General features: G+C 39.2%; 1 protein-coding gene across 3 annotated transcripts in view; it reads left to right on the top strand.

Annotated features, from left to right (window-relative positions):
* LOC133647072 (helicase ARIP4-like) overlaps positions 1 to 15,155 on the top strand; it is a 44,881-nt gene extending 29,726 nt beyond the window's left edge. For all 3 annotated transcript variants that reach the window (XM_062043158.1, XM_062043139.1, XM_062043148.1), the window contains exons 19-22: positions 10,403 to 10,587; positions 10,745 to 10,834; positions 10,907 to 10,999; positions 12,055 to 15,155. In XM_062043158.1, coding sequence (XP_061899142.1) covers positions 10,403 to 10,587; positions 10,745 to 10,834; positions 10,907 to 10,999; positions 12,055 to 12,992 — 1,306 coding nt within the window. In that variant the 3' untranslated portion in view covers positions 12,993 to 15,155. The remainder of the gene's footprint in view (positions 1 to 10,402; positions 10,588 to 10,744; positions 10,835 to 10,906; positions 11,000 to 12,054) is intronic.
* Positions 15,156 to 16,812: the final 1,657 nt, after the last annotated feature.

Genomic DNA, 16,812 nt, shown 5'->3' with positions numbered 1-16,812 from the left:
ATTTGTGTTTTTGTTCATTAATAGTAGCAGCGTGTCAGATTTTTCTTACATGATGCCTTTATCTCTATTTTTACTAGGGCTGCAACAACTAATCGATTAAAATCGATTATAAAAATAGTTGGCGATTAATTTAGTCATCGATTAATTGGATCTATGCTATGCGCATGCGCAGAGGCAATTTCTTTATTTTATTTTATTTTTTTAATTTTTATTTTTATTTTATTTATTTATTTTTTTAAATAAACCTTTATTTATAAACTGCAACATGTACAAACAGCTGAGAAACAATAATCAAAATAAGTATGGTGCCAGTATGCTGTTTTTTTTCAATAAAATACTGGAAAGGATAGAAATGTAGTTTGTCTCTTTTATCCGATTATTAATCGATTAATCAAAGTAATAATCGACAGATTAATCTATTGTCAAATTAATCGTTAGTTGCAGCCCTAATTTTTACATTTTCATAGCAAGAGGTATTTTTTAAGTTATGTATATACATTTACATGTACTAATGTGTGTACATGTACATGCTGTATCTGGACAGATCCATTGAACGTTTGAGCAGAAATCTGTCATGTAGGTATTAATTATACACCATAAAACCTTAACAAAATGCTATGTCACATGAATGGTTATTAAAGTAATTACTTTGTGGAATGAAAAAATACACAAGTATTGTAAAAAACATGGTGTTTACTTTTTGATAGCAATATAAAACACAAAGCAGTTTGGCTAATGAAGATAAAGTCTAATAAACAAGCTTTGTTCTTCTCCAACAACCATCTACTTCAGTGCAACAGTTTGGCCAACAAAAATAAAGTGGAGTGATACATCGAACACACAATCTTTGTGCCTCACTGACAACTCATCCAGCGTTCAATTCAATGAGATGACAAAACATTTGAGCTAGTATTTATGTTATTAAAACACTAACAAAGTTAACAGTTAAAATGCGTCACTTCCTGTCAATGAGAAAGGATGCAAAGAAAAAAGCTCCGCTTCTGCTACCGGAGTTTTTGTTAAGTCTGAAGATTTTGACCACTGATTTGACCACTGATTTGCGATCACAGCCACAGGAGAGTCACCTGGCATCTTCGATCTGATTTTGGTCAGTTGAGAGGCACTGATACGCTGAAATAAGGCGAGTGGAAGAGCCGTTAGCCTCAAGCCAAAGGCGCCTCCCGCAGTTCAAAGCGGTTGCCTAGCAACCAAAATTTACGGCGAGTTTACAGCTGTTTTAAAGTGATCCCGACGTCGCAGAGTGATATAAGTTGACAGGCTGACACCTCAAATTGATCTCTGAGCGGCGCAAGGTACGAAATTGTTGAAAAAACAAGTTAAAAGTGCCGCAAGTCGCTAAAGAAGTAACTGCCCTTAAGACATAAGAGGCGCTGACGTCAGTGACTGCCGCGATGCCAAAAGTTAAAGGATTGACTGGAAAGACTGATTTGAAGCTGGGCACAGGACATGATGGGATTCAAGAAGGGAAACTACAAAAAATACTCCAGGAATTTAAAGAAGAAATGATAGAAAAATTGGAAGAATTGATGGATGGATGGAAAGAGGATATGAAAGAAATGAAAGAAGAAATTAAAGAAATGAAAAAAGAGAACAACTCCAGAAATAAAGAAGCCACTGAAATGAGCAAACAAATGAAGATCCTTCAAGAAGACAACAACATGCTGAGGAACATCATAGATGAAATGGATCAGGATAAACGAATGAATGATATCATTGTGACAGGGCACCGAATTAAACCAAGATCCTATGCGAAAGCTGTGAATAATGAAGGTGAACCAGATGAAATGGATATGGTCTCAGCAGAACAGCAAGTGGTCAACTTTTTGCAATCAAAAGAAATTGAAATTGACATTAATACCATCGAAACATGCATCCCACTGAACGGAAGAAACAACAACGCCACTCCAGTCGTGCTTGTGAAACTCGTAAACAGAAAATCTAAAATGGCATTGCTGAGACAGGGAAAGAAGCTGAAGGGAACAAATGTGTACATGAATGAGCATCTCACAAAACGTAATGCTGGAATCGCCAAGAAAGCACGCGACTTGAGAAGGCAGGGAAAAATCCAGGGAACTTGGAGCGCCAACTGTAAAATCTACATCAAGCTGAATGGAGGTCCAGAAGCAAGAGTAATTGTTGTCCATGACATCAAGGACCTGGACAATTTTTAAAGTTTACACAGCTACCACAACAACAATGATAATGGACTCTGAAAGAAAACAAGCACCTAAATTCAGCATCGGCACTACTATGTTCCAAGGGACGACTAAACAAGAGGACCTAGATTCAGGATTGCATCCACCTACACTTATAGAGATTATTGAAACAACATCAAAGTTTGTTGAACAAGAAAATATGGAACTAAAAAATTTCTGCAACAAAGATCACAAAAACCAGGATTTGGAAAATGATATAGATCCAGATACAATTTTTTTCTCCCAAATCAGTAATAGTTGTTTTTATTATACAGATGATCAATATAATAGCAACATTGAATGTGATAACAAATTGTCAATTATTCATTTTAATAGTAGAAGCTTGTATGCAAATTACAACAACATTAAGAACTTTTTGGAACACATCAACGGACCCTTCAAAGTGATTGCTGTCACAGAAACATGGATTGATGATAAAAAAGGAATAGATTTTGATCTGGAGGGATATGAACTAAACTACATCAACAGAACCAACAAAAATGGAGGAGGAGTAGCTGTGTACGTGATGAAGAACCTGAACTACAAAGTGGTAAAAAACATGTCATTTGCCATAGATAATATCTTAGAATGTATAACCATTGAAATATGTCAGGAAAAAAGCAAAAACATATTCATCAGTTGTATATATAGATCACCTAAGTCAAGTATAGAAACATTTGAAGAATGGATCAAGGCAACTTACATGGACAATGGTCAAAGAATAACGTTCTTATGTGGTGACTTTAATATTGACTTATTGAACCCCAACAAGCAAAATACAATGTACAGCATCAGTCTATATCCTAAAATCACAAAGCCAAGCAGAATCACAGGACAATGTGCCACGCTTATTGATAATATTTTTACCAATGATTTTGATAATAACACTACAAGTGGTCTACTTATAAGCGACGTTAGTGATCATCTGCCAGTTTTTACAATATATGATGGAAACTACAAGAAGAACATGGAAGACAAAAGGACATTTCGAAGACTATGCACAGAGAAGAGGATGACTGCCTTCAAAATTGAACTACAAAAGCAAGATTGGGACAATGTGTATAATGAAAAAGAGGTTGATGAAGCATATGAACATTTCTTAAACAAGTTCATAATACTTTATGACAAACATTGTCCATGGATACAACTCAGTAACAAGCAGAGAAAGAATAATCAACCATGGATGACAAAAGGATTAAAAAATGCTTGTAAGAAGAACATTTATAGCACAAATAACTATAGAGGCAGAAATTAAGTACAAAAAGTATAAAAACAAGTTAACAGACATACTACGATCATGTAGAAAAGAATATTACAGTGAATTATTGGACAGGAACAAAAATAATATGAGAGCAACATGGGGCATCCTCAATAGCATTATTAAAAATGGAACTAAGAGGGACTACACTCGATACTTCTTAGATGAAAATAAAAAAAATGACAACATAAAGGAAGTAGTTGAAAGCTTCAATAATTATTTTGTAAATTTTGGACCAAAATTGGAAGAAAGGATTCCAGACCCAGTTCCAATTGAGGACTATAATGATACCATAGAGCGAAATCCCAACTCCATGTTCCTCAGTAATGTGACACAGGAGGAAATAGTTACAATCGTGAAAAAATGTAAATCTAAGACTTCAACTGATTGTAACGGAATTGCTATGGAAACGATAAAAAAGGTTATTGAAGAGATCTCAGGACCATTAATGTATATTGGTAACCTATCATTTCAAACAGGTACATTTCCAAACAAAATGAAAATAGCTAAAGTTGCACCAATTTATAAGACTGGAGGCAAACATCAATTTACAAATTATAGACCTGTTTCTCTACTTCCACAATTTTCTAAAATCATTGAAAAACTGTTCAATAACAGATTAGAAAGTTTCATAAATAAAAATAGAATACTCGAAGAGAACCAATATGGATATAGAGCTAATGTTTCAACTTCAATGGCTTTAATTGAAATTACAGAAGAAATTACCAATGCAATAGATAGTAAAAAATGTGCGGCAGCGGTTTTTATGGATCTAACTAAAGCATTTGACACAATTAATCACAATATTTTAATCAAAAAACTAGAACGATATGGCATCAGAGGGTTAGTCTTAAACTGGATAAGAAGTTATCTAACGAACAGGAAACAATACGTGAAGCTAGGCGAACACACATCTACAACGCTAAATATATCCTGTGGTGTACCTCAGGGATCAATACTAGGACCTAAATTATTCAATCTCTATATAAATGACATTTGTAAAGTTACAAAATATTTAAAGTTAGTATTATTTGCGGATGATACAACAGCGTTTTGTTCAGGAGAGAACGCACAGGAGATAATACAAATAATAACAGAAGAAATTAACAAATTAAAAAGATGGTTTGACAAAAACAGACTATCGTTGAATCTTAGTAAAACTAAAATAATGCTATTTGGTAACAGTAGAAGAGAAAGTCAAACACAAATACAAATAGACGGAATAGAAATTGAAAGAGTAAACGAAACCTAATTTCTAGGTATAATGATTGATGATAAATTGAACTGGAAATCTCACGTAAAAAATATACAACATAATGTTGCAAGAAACACGTCAATAATGAATAAAACAAAACATGTTCTAGACCAAAAATCCCTTCATATTCTCTACTGCTCACTAGTGTTACCATATCTGAGCTACTGTGTAGAAATATGGGGAAATAATTACAAAAGTACACTTCATTCATTAACGGTGTTACAAAAAAGATCAGTTAGAATAATACATAATGTTGGATATAGAGAACATACAAACCCTTTATTTATTGAATCAAAAATACTGAAATTCCACGACATAGTGAATTTGCAAACAGCTAAAATTATGCACAAAGCAAACTATAACCTGCTACCCAAGAATATACAACAATTCTTCTCAAAAAAAGAGGAGAAATATAATCTTAGAGAAAAACGTAATTTAAAACATTTGTTTGCACGTACAACACTTAAGACCTTCAGTATATCAGTATGTGGAATTAAATTATGGAATGGATTAAGCAAAGCAATCAAACAATGTACTAATATGATACACTTCAAGAAACTCTTCAAACTTAAAGTGTTTACAAAGTACAAAGAAGAAGAACCATGACAAACATTCTCAATTTATTTCATCCATCCATTCATTCATTCTTAAAGTAATCTTACTTATCTCATCATATGAAATATGACTTACTTCACCAATTATTATTATTAAATTCTTACTATTATTTATTTATTTATTTTTATTGTGATTACTTATGGAGTTTATTGTGAAAAAATTGTGAACCGGAAGTGAACAAAAAGTTTTGCAACTGTTATGTAAAGAAAAGGGGTAGGATTAAATAAGCTCTGCTTCTTCCTACTCCTTTTCGAACATGTTGAAAAGAAACTGGGAATTGTGATGTATCATGTTGTATGCTTGCATGTTCGAAATAAACTCAAACTCAAACAGTTAAATAAAAGATGAGTGAGCATCCCAGTAAATAAACTATAGATACCGTATAAACTAAAGTTTATAAACAAGTTGTGGCAACGTTCCCGACACATCGTCTGCTGCATGGTAACTCTGTCACAGCAGCTGACGGAAGGACACCAGCTGCACGTTCAAAATGAAACTGCAACATAAAATATTTTTGTCCTAAAACAGCATTGCGCTCTTAATCGCACACCGATACGCCACTGAAATAGAAGCGAGTGAAATGAAGTGAAACAAAGCGATCGGCTCTCCGTTACCTCGGAGGGAACATTTTTAAAGCAAAAGTCTATAAAGTCGGCGCCATGTTTCGCAAGCCGAACGGCTCTAGTGCACATTCGCAGACGCTGTGGCGCTTCAGTATTCAGGAAGTGAGCAGTGTTGCCTAAAATGCATTAATAAATGACTTTTTTTTTGGTAATTAAAAATGTTAACGTTATTACTACGTTAGTCTGGAATTTTACCGTGGTTTATCATTATAGACTTAGACTTAGACTTAGACAAACTTTAATGATCCACAATGGAAATTGTTCAACACAGTAGCTCAGTTACAATGATGGAAAGTGTAAGGATGGAAAGGACAATGCAGGTATAAATAGACTAAAAAAGCTATAAAAAAAATCTAACATATATACGAATATATACATAATATGTGTACAGAATAATTTATATACAGATATATTATATTATGTCTATAACATATATACAATATACACCAATGACCATGTACAATATTACAGTATATACAGTATATATGACAGCAGCAGCATAAAATAGAGAGTACGTCCAGCAGGAAATAGAAGATAGACATTATAAACATTATAAACGAGAAGTAGCTAACATGTCAGGTGTCAGGTAATAGGCAGATGTCATCTATTGCTGTATGGCGAGTGATTATACAGCTGGATGGAGTACGGAATGAAGGAGTTCTTGAATCGCACAGTGCGGGAAGGAAGTTGAAGGAGCCTGTTGGAGTATGAGCTCAGCTGTCCCTTAATTGTCAGGTGGAGTGGGTGGGCAGGATTGTCCATGATGGCGAGCAGTTTGTCCAGTGTCCTCCTGTCCCTCACTGACACAAACGCCTCCAACTGCGTGCCAATAGTTTGGCCGGCTTTCCGGATCAGTTTATCAATCCGGTTTGAGTCCCTTTTGCTGGCGCTGCTCCCCCAACCAACCACTACAAAGTACAGTGCACTGGCCACAACAGACTGATAAAAGATCTCCAACAGCTTGCTGCACACATTAAAGGACCTAAGCTTCCTCAGGAAAAAGAGTCTGCTCATGCCCTTCTTGTAAACAGCTTTGCAGTTGTCCTTCCAGTCCAGTCTGCTGTTCAAGTGGACTCCCAGGTACTTGTACTGCTCCACTACTGCCACCTCCCGGCCCTGGATCTTGATGGGTTCCACCGGGGTCACTCTCTTCCTGAAGTCGATGACCAGCTCCTTGGTCTTGTCCACATTAAGGACCAGATGGTTCGCCTGAGACCACTCCACAAAGTCAGCGATCAGTGTCCTGTACTCCAATTCCCGTCCCTCTCCGATACACCCGACCACAGCAGAGTCATCAGAGTATTTCTGCAGGTGGCAGGACCTTTTACCGTTTATCGTTACATCCTTAGTCCATTGACAAGTAAAAAGTAAAGGGGGGTCACGGCATACACTCGCCGTCGAGGCTGGTCAATTTTTTAGAGCATTACGGCAAGTGACAAGAGCGGTTGCGGCACTTGCCGTGGTTAAATTCGAACCCTGCACTCTTCTATACTTCCGTTTTTACGAAAAATCCAATAGTAAAAACTTCATTCAGAATTTTGGTTCAGTTTAAGCGCTATTTTGGTTTACAGATTATTTCTTGGTTTACAGATTATTTCTAGTCTTGCACCCATCACTGCTAACCATACTTTCCCTCCCTCTCTTGTCGATAGTGCCTTTTTAAGATGGTGAAGTCTGGGGATCAACATCATTAAAGATGTATACATTGACAACATTTTTGTTTCTCTCCAGCAACTCTGTGATAAATTTTCACTCCCTAATCAACACTTTTTTGGATATCTACAAATCCGCAGTTTTGTTCATAATACTTTTCCCAGGTTTCCAAAGTAATCGACTGACACAGTTTGAGATGCTTTTTTGACACCACTTCCAACTTTAAAAGGATCAATTACATGTATATCGCTGAATTCAGTCAAACCACTGTGGGAGGGTGACTTAAGAGTGACTCTATTTGAAGAGAGCTGGACAGATATTTTTAGTAGTAGACTTATGAAAGTATTCTATTTCTGCTAGACACAGCTTTATTCAAAGCAAGCTAATAGATCGTAGCTACTATACCAAAGTCCGGCTAGCTAAGATGTACGACGGAATATCTGTATTATGTGAAGTGTGAACAGTCTCCAGCTAACTTAATACATACTGTATGTTTTGGCTTTGCCCATCTCTGTGCAGTTATTGGACTGAAATGTTTATTAATTTGTCTTTGGTGATTGGCGAAAAGATCAAACCAAATCATTAGGCCTGTGCGATATGGCCTAAAAATTAAATCTCCGATTTTTTCCCAAAAATATCGATTGATCAAAAACAAGTAGATTGAAATGATGCTGCATACACTGCATCTTACTCTTAACAAAGTTCTAATTTATATAATGTTATTTTTAGACCAGATAGAAATTGTACTTTTTAGGCAACATTTTCAAAGAACTAAGTTAAGAGCTTCCTATGGGTGACAATACTTCTGTCTTAGATAAAAAATAAATTTGTTAAAAAAATTGTAGCATTGTACATTGCATGCCAATAAATAATAATCTTCAACATTGAGATCAATAAAGTGCAAACTTAAAACTTCTGTCTTGAAAAAAAATACTTCTCCAAATAAAAATGTAGCATTGCACATCACATGCTAGCGTCCTTTCTTTCTGCTGCTCGATCACCGTTTTCTGCTGCATATTTCACTACGTCCAGCTTGTAATCTGCAGTATATGATTTCCTTTTCGGTGCCATTTTTGTTCAGCCCTTCTCAGTTTTTATAAGTTATTGCTAATGTTAAAATTATCAATTTTAATAGCTACCGCAGTAGCATATAGCATATAGCAGTTAGCATCCAATGACCCACAATGCATTTCTGCCATGACCCTCCCCCGCCGAATTCTTATTGGTTGACGTGTGTATGACGATTGCTGACGTGTGTGTGACGATTGCTGACATTTGCTTCGTCTCTTCCGTGAATGAGATAAATAATATTATTTGATATTTTACGGTAATGTGTTAATAATTTCACACATAATTTGCTCCGGAGTATATGTCGCACCCACGGCCAAACTATGAAAAAAAAACTGCGATTTATAATCCGAAAAATACGGTACTGTAAGTAAAAATTTAGTATTGTACATTGTATGCAAATAAACAAGTAAAACGTTGAGATGACTATATAGTTTTATTAGGAAGGAAGCTCAAGGCGGCCAAAAAATATGCTGGAGAATGAGGAGAAAAGCATTGATTTTTTATTTTGTAAATCGTCTGCAACAAAAAACTCAAATTTATCGATAAAATTGATAGATATCCCAAAGCATTGATTTTTTATTTTGTAAATCGTCTGCAACAAAAAACTCTAATTTATCGATAAAATCGATAGATATCCCAGGTTTACGAATCATAAAAGCGGACTATTTGGGGTAGCCCCTTTGTCATCTTCTCTTAGCAAATTCCAAAAGAACCTGGTAGCATTTACTACTTTGTTGGCTAGATAACTCATTGTGCTAAATTGGAAGGCTGCAGCGCCTCCCTGCCACACCCGCTGGATTAGAGATATTCTGGGACGGTATAGCTCGGTTGGTAGAGCGTCCGTGCCAGCAACTTGAGGGTTGCAGGTTCGATCCCCGCTTCCGCCATCCTAGTCACTTCCGTTGTGTCCTTGGGCAAGACACTTTACCCACCTGCTCCCAGTGCCACCCACACTGGTTTAAATGTAACTTAGATATTGGGTTTCACAATGTAAAGCGCTTTGAGTCACTTGAGAAAAAGCGCTATATAAATGTAATTCACTTCACTTCACTTCACTTTATTTCCTTAAATTAGAAAATTAGGCTGACATTGAACGGTTGTTCTGTGAAGCTTCAGGAAAGTATGGGGTGGGTTCCTAAAATATGTTTTAAAAAAAAATCAAAAATTTAACCCTGATTGAAAAGTAATTGAAATGTAAATAATTGATGAGGCTTTTGTGTATTGCTGCACCATGTTGGGGACATTGAGGGGTGCAGTTGTCTGTGGCTTCATGTCAACATTTGCCTGTACTTCTTTGACTGATGCATGTGTTTTTTTGTTTATGTATATATATATATATATATATATATATATATATATATATATATATATATATATATATATATATATATATATATATATATATATATATATATATATATTTTTTTTTTTTTTTTTTTTTTTTGGGGTTTACTTGTTTGCGGGAGAAAAACAAATATTTAAAAAAAATAACAATAATAATTGATGTACCAAAAATATATTTTGAAAATCGGGTTGATTTGTTCTGAATCCAATCCTCACCCCAAGAATCGTAAAATGCCCCAAAATTCCCACCTCTAGTGGTAACTGATGTCGTAATAGACCAAGGACTTCCTGTATTCTGTTACGGCCTTCCTGACTCTTTCACTTCAAACAACAGCTCATTAGTTGTAACTTTTCTTGTTACTTCCAGGCGGCCTATGATTCGGCCCGACGAAAAGCCAGTAGCGAGTGTCAGGCCCATCCAGTCGACGCCGATCCCAATGATGCCTCGCCAGGTGGTCATGGGCGTGGCCGGATCCAGCTCTCCCGGCAGCTTACCTGTCAATTTTTTGCAGAAGGCCGGAGTGCACGTCCAGAGGATTGTCACCTCTACTGGTACCAGAACATACCAACCGTATTTATAAAGCCCTCTCACAGAAGGCGGTATATCAAAATATGTCAAACATAAGTATTGTTTGTCTCGCCGGCATGCCACAAATATAATTTAATGTTTTTGTTTTTTTTTTCATGTTCCCGTTATGCAAATTTGCAGACATCGTCATCCCAGGAGCTAACAGCACAACAGACGTACAAGCTCGAATCAGCGCTGGCGAGAGCATCCACGTAATAAGAGGTTCTAAAGGTACAGAGAAGTTCATTCTGTATTTATTATTTTAGTGTACTAAGTTCCTCATCATTGCTTTCTTGTCCAAAGGTACCTACATAAGGACCAACGACGGCAGGATTTTTGCTATTAGATCGGGAAAAATCAGTAGACCGACAATCAGGAGCGCTGCTGTTTCAAGAGGTACAAAATAGTAGCGTTTAATTTTCTTAACCTTTGTGCACCCCTAGGGCCCAAAACAGGCATGACATGTGTTCTTTATGTGATAGGATTGTAGAGTTTGACAGTTAGCGGTCTGAAAAATAAAATGTTATAAAATTGCATTGTGTTTTTAATTGCAACATTGTTAGAATAGAATATACTGTAAACATAGAGTATGCACACTTTGTTTAAAGGGGAACTGCAGTTTTTAAAAATTCTGCCTATCATTCACAAAATCCCAATGTGAGATAAGAACACAAATGTTTTTGACTTTTTTTGTGTATTCTTATTTGTGAAATACGGCTCGTACTTGACTACTTCATATATTGTGCCCATAAAAGCCCTCTGAAAACAACATACAATTATGATTAATTCATGATATAATCGGGGAACACAAGTCTTGTGCTGAGCAATGGAAACATCCCTTCAGTCGACATACCAGTGAAAGCGAACGTTGTGATTGTTTTATTATGTTCATAGTTTGTATTTCTTGTTCAGCACTGATCACTACATGATGCTTAGTATTTGTCCAAAAGTAGTCGTCTCTCATGAAGTCTGCCATGATTAGCAATAGTAGTTGTCAGTGAAGGAAATAGCAAACGTTATGTGCTCTGTCAAATCAATGTGCTGCTGTAATCCTTAAAATGACCAAAATACGTATATGTTACATGTTTTTATAAATGTGCCTGTTACTACGTTACATACTGTACATGCTGGTATTTATTACGTTGATGGAGGGTTTTTTTACGGCGTGCATTGCTAGCGGCCTCTTGCTAGCATTTATTTGTGATTTAAAGAGCATAAAAAACAGAAAGACAATGTGTTTTGGCCATGACATTATGTCCTTTTGACCACGACTGTATGTGTAAATATTCTATCTGCTGTTGTAGTTCTGTTGTAGTTGTAAGCCAGTACCGGTATACGCCAAAATGCCAAATATCGGCGTCAATAATCGGTCGTTTTCTAGTTCATATTTATCTTGAATTGTGGATTCTATGTTTTTTTTCCTGACTTTTCTTCATCGTTTGGCTCCACAGACCTCCAGCATCCGCTCAGTAATGGCTGTGCGTCGCCTGTGGAGCAGCAGCAGCATTCGCCCGATGTGGATCCGCAGTCGTCCTCTCCGTTAAGCTCTGAGATTCTCCGCGAGATCAGCCGCTACACCGCTTCGGCAAGTGATGACGCCGTCGCGGGGAACAGCATATTGTCCCAATCGGCGGTGTCCGCCGCGCGGGCGAGGGATGGAGGCAGTCGGATTCCACTCAACATTGACATCTTCAGCTCCGCTTTAGAGACGCAAGGCGTGAAACGCAAGCACGCCGACAGTCAAGGCGGCGCTCAAGCGGGCAGCAAGCGGACTTCGGCCGCGTCGCATTACCCAGGACTCCCACTGAGCTCCAGCGGGCTGGGTTACCCGCCAGTGGGTCTCAACTCCTCCTCGCTGTTGGGCCACATGACTCACCCTCTTCTGATGGGCGGGAGCAGCGGATCCTCGTACCTTCAAACGCCGCTGTCCGACCTACAGACAATGTTCCCTTCTGCACCCGGGAACGGACAACTTCCTCCTCCGTCCTCGTCGGCGCTGTCCACCATCCTCTCCTCCTCTGCATCCTCCGCCCCCATGTCGCCGTCAGAATCATCCGCCACCACTTCCTCCTCCCTGCCGTCCGGCTCCATGCCGTCATACCTGATGAACCCCAACGTGGCAGGTCTTCTGTCCTCGGGCTTCCCTCTCAACTACAGCCAGTCCTTGCTCCCCGAGCCCAGGATGTTCCCGGCGCCGCTTCTCTCCAGCTCAGCGGGGTTCTCGGCGCCAAATCCGTCTTCCGACACGTCCAGCTACTTGTCCCATTTTAACAACCCCACCTCCAGCCTGTTGGGGGCGGCGCTGACCCAAGCCGACAGACGTGAAGGCACGGGCAACGGCGGCGAGAGTTCTGATGATGATGATGTCATCGAGGTAACCGGACACTAAAGGCTCGCGTAGGCACCGCCACTCACACACATTCATCAATTCTTGTTAGAAATGGGACATGATTCGATGAATATTCATAGGGTGCACCCCGCCTTCCGCCCGAATGCAGCTGAGATAGGCTCCAGCGACCCCCGTGACCCCGAAAGGGACAAGCGGTAAAAAATGGATGGATGGATAATGGTAAAATGACCCTAACATGCTTATTAGGTTCATCTGTGTCTTGTTATTGTGCAACCATGTTGCTTTTTTTTATACACCAGCTAGCCTCACATTGCAACATTTTATTATACATTCTCAAGAAAAGAAAGTTGGGTATTCTTTAGAGTAGTCCATGTACAGCATGTGAGTACATGTCAGGTGTGTTTGGACTAACTGCCATCTGCTTCACAAGGTACATGCTGGAATGTTTCACTCTGTGAACAGCAACTCAGCAGCACTCACAAACCACCGTTTTTGACTGTATCTAAAAACACAGATTTTTCTGCACATGCGTTGCCAGAGGTTGTTTTTTTCCCCCTGCTTTTCAAGCTGTACATTGACTACTCTAAAGTATGTTTCTGTAGAATTGTCCTTTGGGAAGATATGCTGTAATAAAACCGGTTGCTGAAATGTGAGGTGTGTGAGCTACAGTAAATACCTCCTTTTTTTCTTATAAATACACAATTTACATTGAGCGTTGTCTTTTTTATATTATAAATATTTGTAACAACTGCTCCTGTCTCACATCATTCCAGCAACTTGTAATTAGAGGAACATGACTTGAAAACATGTTCATTGTTTTATAACGAGAATTACTTACAAAAATTAAAATGACCCTGTTGTTTGTTTGTGTCGTAAAAAAACCCCGTTTTAAAGTCATTCTAAAGTACATAGTATTTTATCAGCCACCAGCACAAACACACGCCTTGTCTAAATGTCTTTAAATGTTAGTGCTGTCCAAAAAAAACTATGACATTTGTGCAATTATACAAAGAGGTTCATTAGGTCTTCAAAAATGGTCAACCTCTGAGGAAGGCAACAGTTGTAGCTGAAACCGTCAGGTACGGAAATAAACGCACAGGTCTGGCCATAACAAATTGCTTGTGCAATTATATATTTTTTTTACTATTCACACCTTTATTTATACTGAAATATCTATTAAATGTTTTTGTAACATCATAGGTCAGACTTAAAACAGCACAAATTGTTATGGCACAAATGAACAACAGTTGTATTTTAATATTTTGCCATTTTCACACAGTACCTGGCAGACAAGATGCTCCTATTGTACTTTCAAGCCAGAATTTAAAAAAAAACATTTAAGTAAATATTCTGAGGCCGTCCCTGCTTTTCCATTTCACTTCTTCTGTACGGCGACTAAATAAAACCCTCACGTTGGATTTGCTGTGAGAAACCTTGGAAAAAAACTAAGGAGTATTTCTGTGTGTAGCATCCCACACTGCAAGGCTGTGATTCACCGTGTAAATATTGCAGTGTTTATGGAGATAAATGTTGCTTTTTTGTGGGTTGGGGTACTTTACATGTATTTTTTTGTATAATTTCTTAAAGCTGCAATGAATGTAATATGCGTTCTGTCATATTTAGCCTTAAACTACACAATGAGGTCTTCTTTTTTTTAAACTAATGGACACATTTCACATCAGAGCTGACTTTTCCATCACAACACTCCAGCAGGAACTGCAGGCCAGGGGGCGCTGTGGCCTTAGCTCACCAGTGTGGTCCTATGTCCTGTCAGTGTGTGTGTGTGTGTGTGTGTGTTAGATACAGGGATGTGTTCGTAGACTTAAGACAAAAAAAACCCCACAAACAGGATGGCCTGAGTTAACAACTTTGTAGTTTTTGTACAGGCTGACTCAACACTTTTGTTTTTGAATCTTGGAGTTGAATTGTCGCTTGGATATAATACTGCTTTATAAATACAGTTATTCCTTGTCCAGGAAGTTCATTTTTATGCGGTGTGTTGGTTTTTTTTGTATTATGTATAATTTTTTTGATCTCAATGGTAGTTTCCTTCATCTTAGCGTCTGAAATTTATTTATTTATGCATTTTTATTGTGTTATTTTATGTTCTCCAGTATTAATAATGTATGGACATCCCATCTAAATACAAGCGGAATATGACTGTGTTGTCAATGTTATTTTCAAAATAAAACACCTCTTCTATTGCAGTGTCAGTGTGCATTTTTGTCGAAGATTAAACTCCGATGACACAACTACAAAGTCGATCATGGAACCGCGGCCTAGGGTGTCCTGGTGCCAAGTGCACATATGGACACCCTTATGTTTGAACATGGTGTTTGTTATGGACAATCTGTGACGAGCACAAAAGTCCAATAAGAAAACACCACTCGGGTTCAGATCCGGGCGGCCATTCTTCCCAATCACGCCTCTCCAGGTTTCACTGTCGCTGCCAACATGAGCGTTGAAGTCCCCGAGTAGAACGAGGGAATCACCCGGGGGAGCACTCTCCAGTACTCCCTCGAGTGAATCCAAAAAGGGTGGGTACTCTGAGCTGCTGTTTGGCGCGTAAGCGCAAACAACAGTCAGGACCCGTCCCCCCACCCGAAGGTGGAGGGAAGCTCCCCTCTCGTCCACTGGGTTGAACTCCAACATGCAAGCTTTGAGCCGTGGTGCAACAAGAATTGCCACCCCAGCTCGTCGCCTCTCACTGCCCACAACGCCAGAGTGGAAGAGAGTCCAGCCCCTCTCAAGAGAACTGGTTCCAGAGCCCTTGCTGTGCGTCGAAGTGAGTCCGACTATATCTAGGCGGAACTTCTCCACCTCACGCACTAGCTCAGGCCCCTTCCCCCCTAGCGAGGTGACGTTCCACGTCCCAAGAGCTAGCTTATGTAGCCGAGGATCGGACCGCCAAGTGCCCTGCTTTCGGCTGCTGCCCAGCTCACACTGCACCCGACCTCTATGGCCCCTGCTATGGGTGGTGAACCCATTGGAGGGGGGACCCACGTTGACTCTTCGGGCTGTGCCCGGCCGGGCCCCATGGGGACAGGCCCGGCCACCAGGCGCTCGCCATTGTGCCCCACCTCCGGGCCTGGCTCCAGAGGGGAGGCCCCGGTGACCCGCGTCCGGGCGAGGGAAATCTGGCTCCTTAGTTCGTGTTCTTCATAGAGGTCTTCGAGCTGGTCTTTGTCTGATCCCTCACCTAGGACCAGTTTGCCTTGGGAGACCCTACCAGGGGGCATGGAAGCCCCCGGACAACATAGCTCCTAGAATCATTGGGACACGCAAACTCCTCTACCACGTTAAGGTGGCAGCTCAGAGAGGAGGGCCTGCCTGCTCTGCTGTGCAGTGAGACCGTATTGCTATATGAATTATATTATACATTTCCATAGTTTAGTTAGCTGAGGTATATAATGTACAGTGTATTTTGTCAACAACTGTATGTGTGTAACGTATTTATTGTGCTGAGCAATCATAAAACGGCTGCGAAGACGCACTGGGGGAGGCTCGCAGTAATCCCGCCTCCTGGTGGTAGAGGGCGGTAGTGATCCCAGATATCATTCTTGCGACTACTCGGCTGCAGAAGAAGTGACAACAAGCAGCAACAGTTAGCAGCGATCGTTTATTTTTTCCTCTCGCCTGAGCTTTTAACATGGAGGATTACATATCTAAAATAAAACTGTTTTCTAAACTGGACTTTCAATCGAAGCAGGAGGTAATAATTAAAGGAAGATCTCCATCGAGACAGAGAGACTTTTAAAACTGAAGAAAGATAAGGAAGACTTCTATAAACAAGTTATCGATGCTTTTGTTCAAAAGGAGCGGCGCATGGACTTCATTTATAAGTAAAGGTAAGGCCATA

This window comes from Entelurus aequoreus, linkage group LG01 (assembly GCF_033978785.1).
Source record: "Entelurus aequoreus isolate RoL-2023_Sb linkage group LG01, RoL_Eaeq_v1.1, whole genome shotgun sequence".
NCBI classification, from domain to species: domain Eukaryota; kingdom Metazoa; phylum Chordata; class Actinopteri; order Syngnathiformes; family Syngnathidae; genus Entelurus; species Entelurus aequoreus.
The sequence above is the reverse complement of the archived record's forward strand: the minus strand, read 5'-3'. Positions and strand labels throughout refer to the sequence as shown.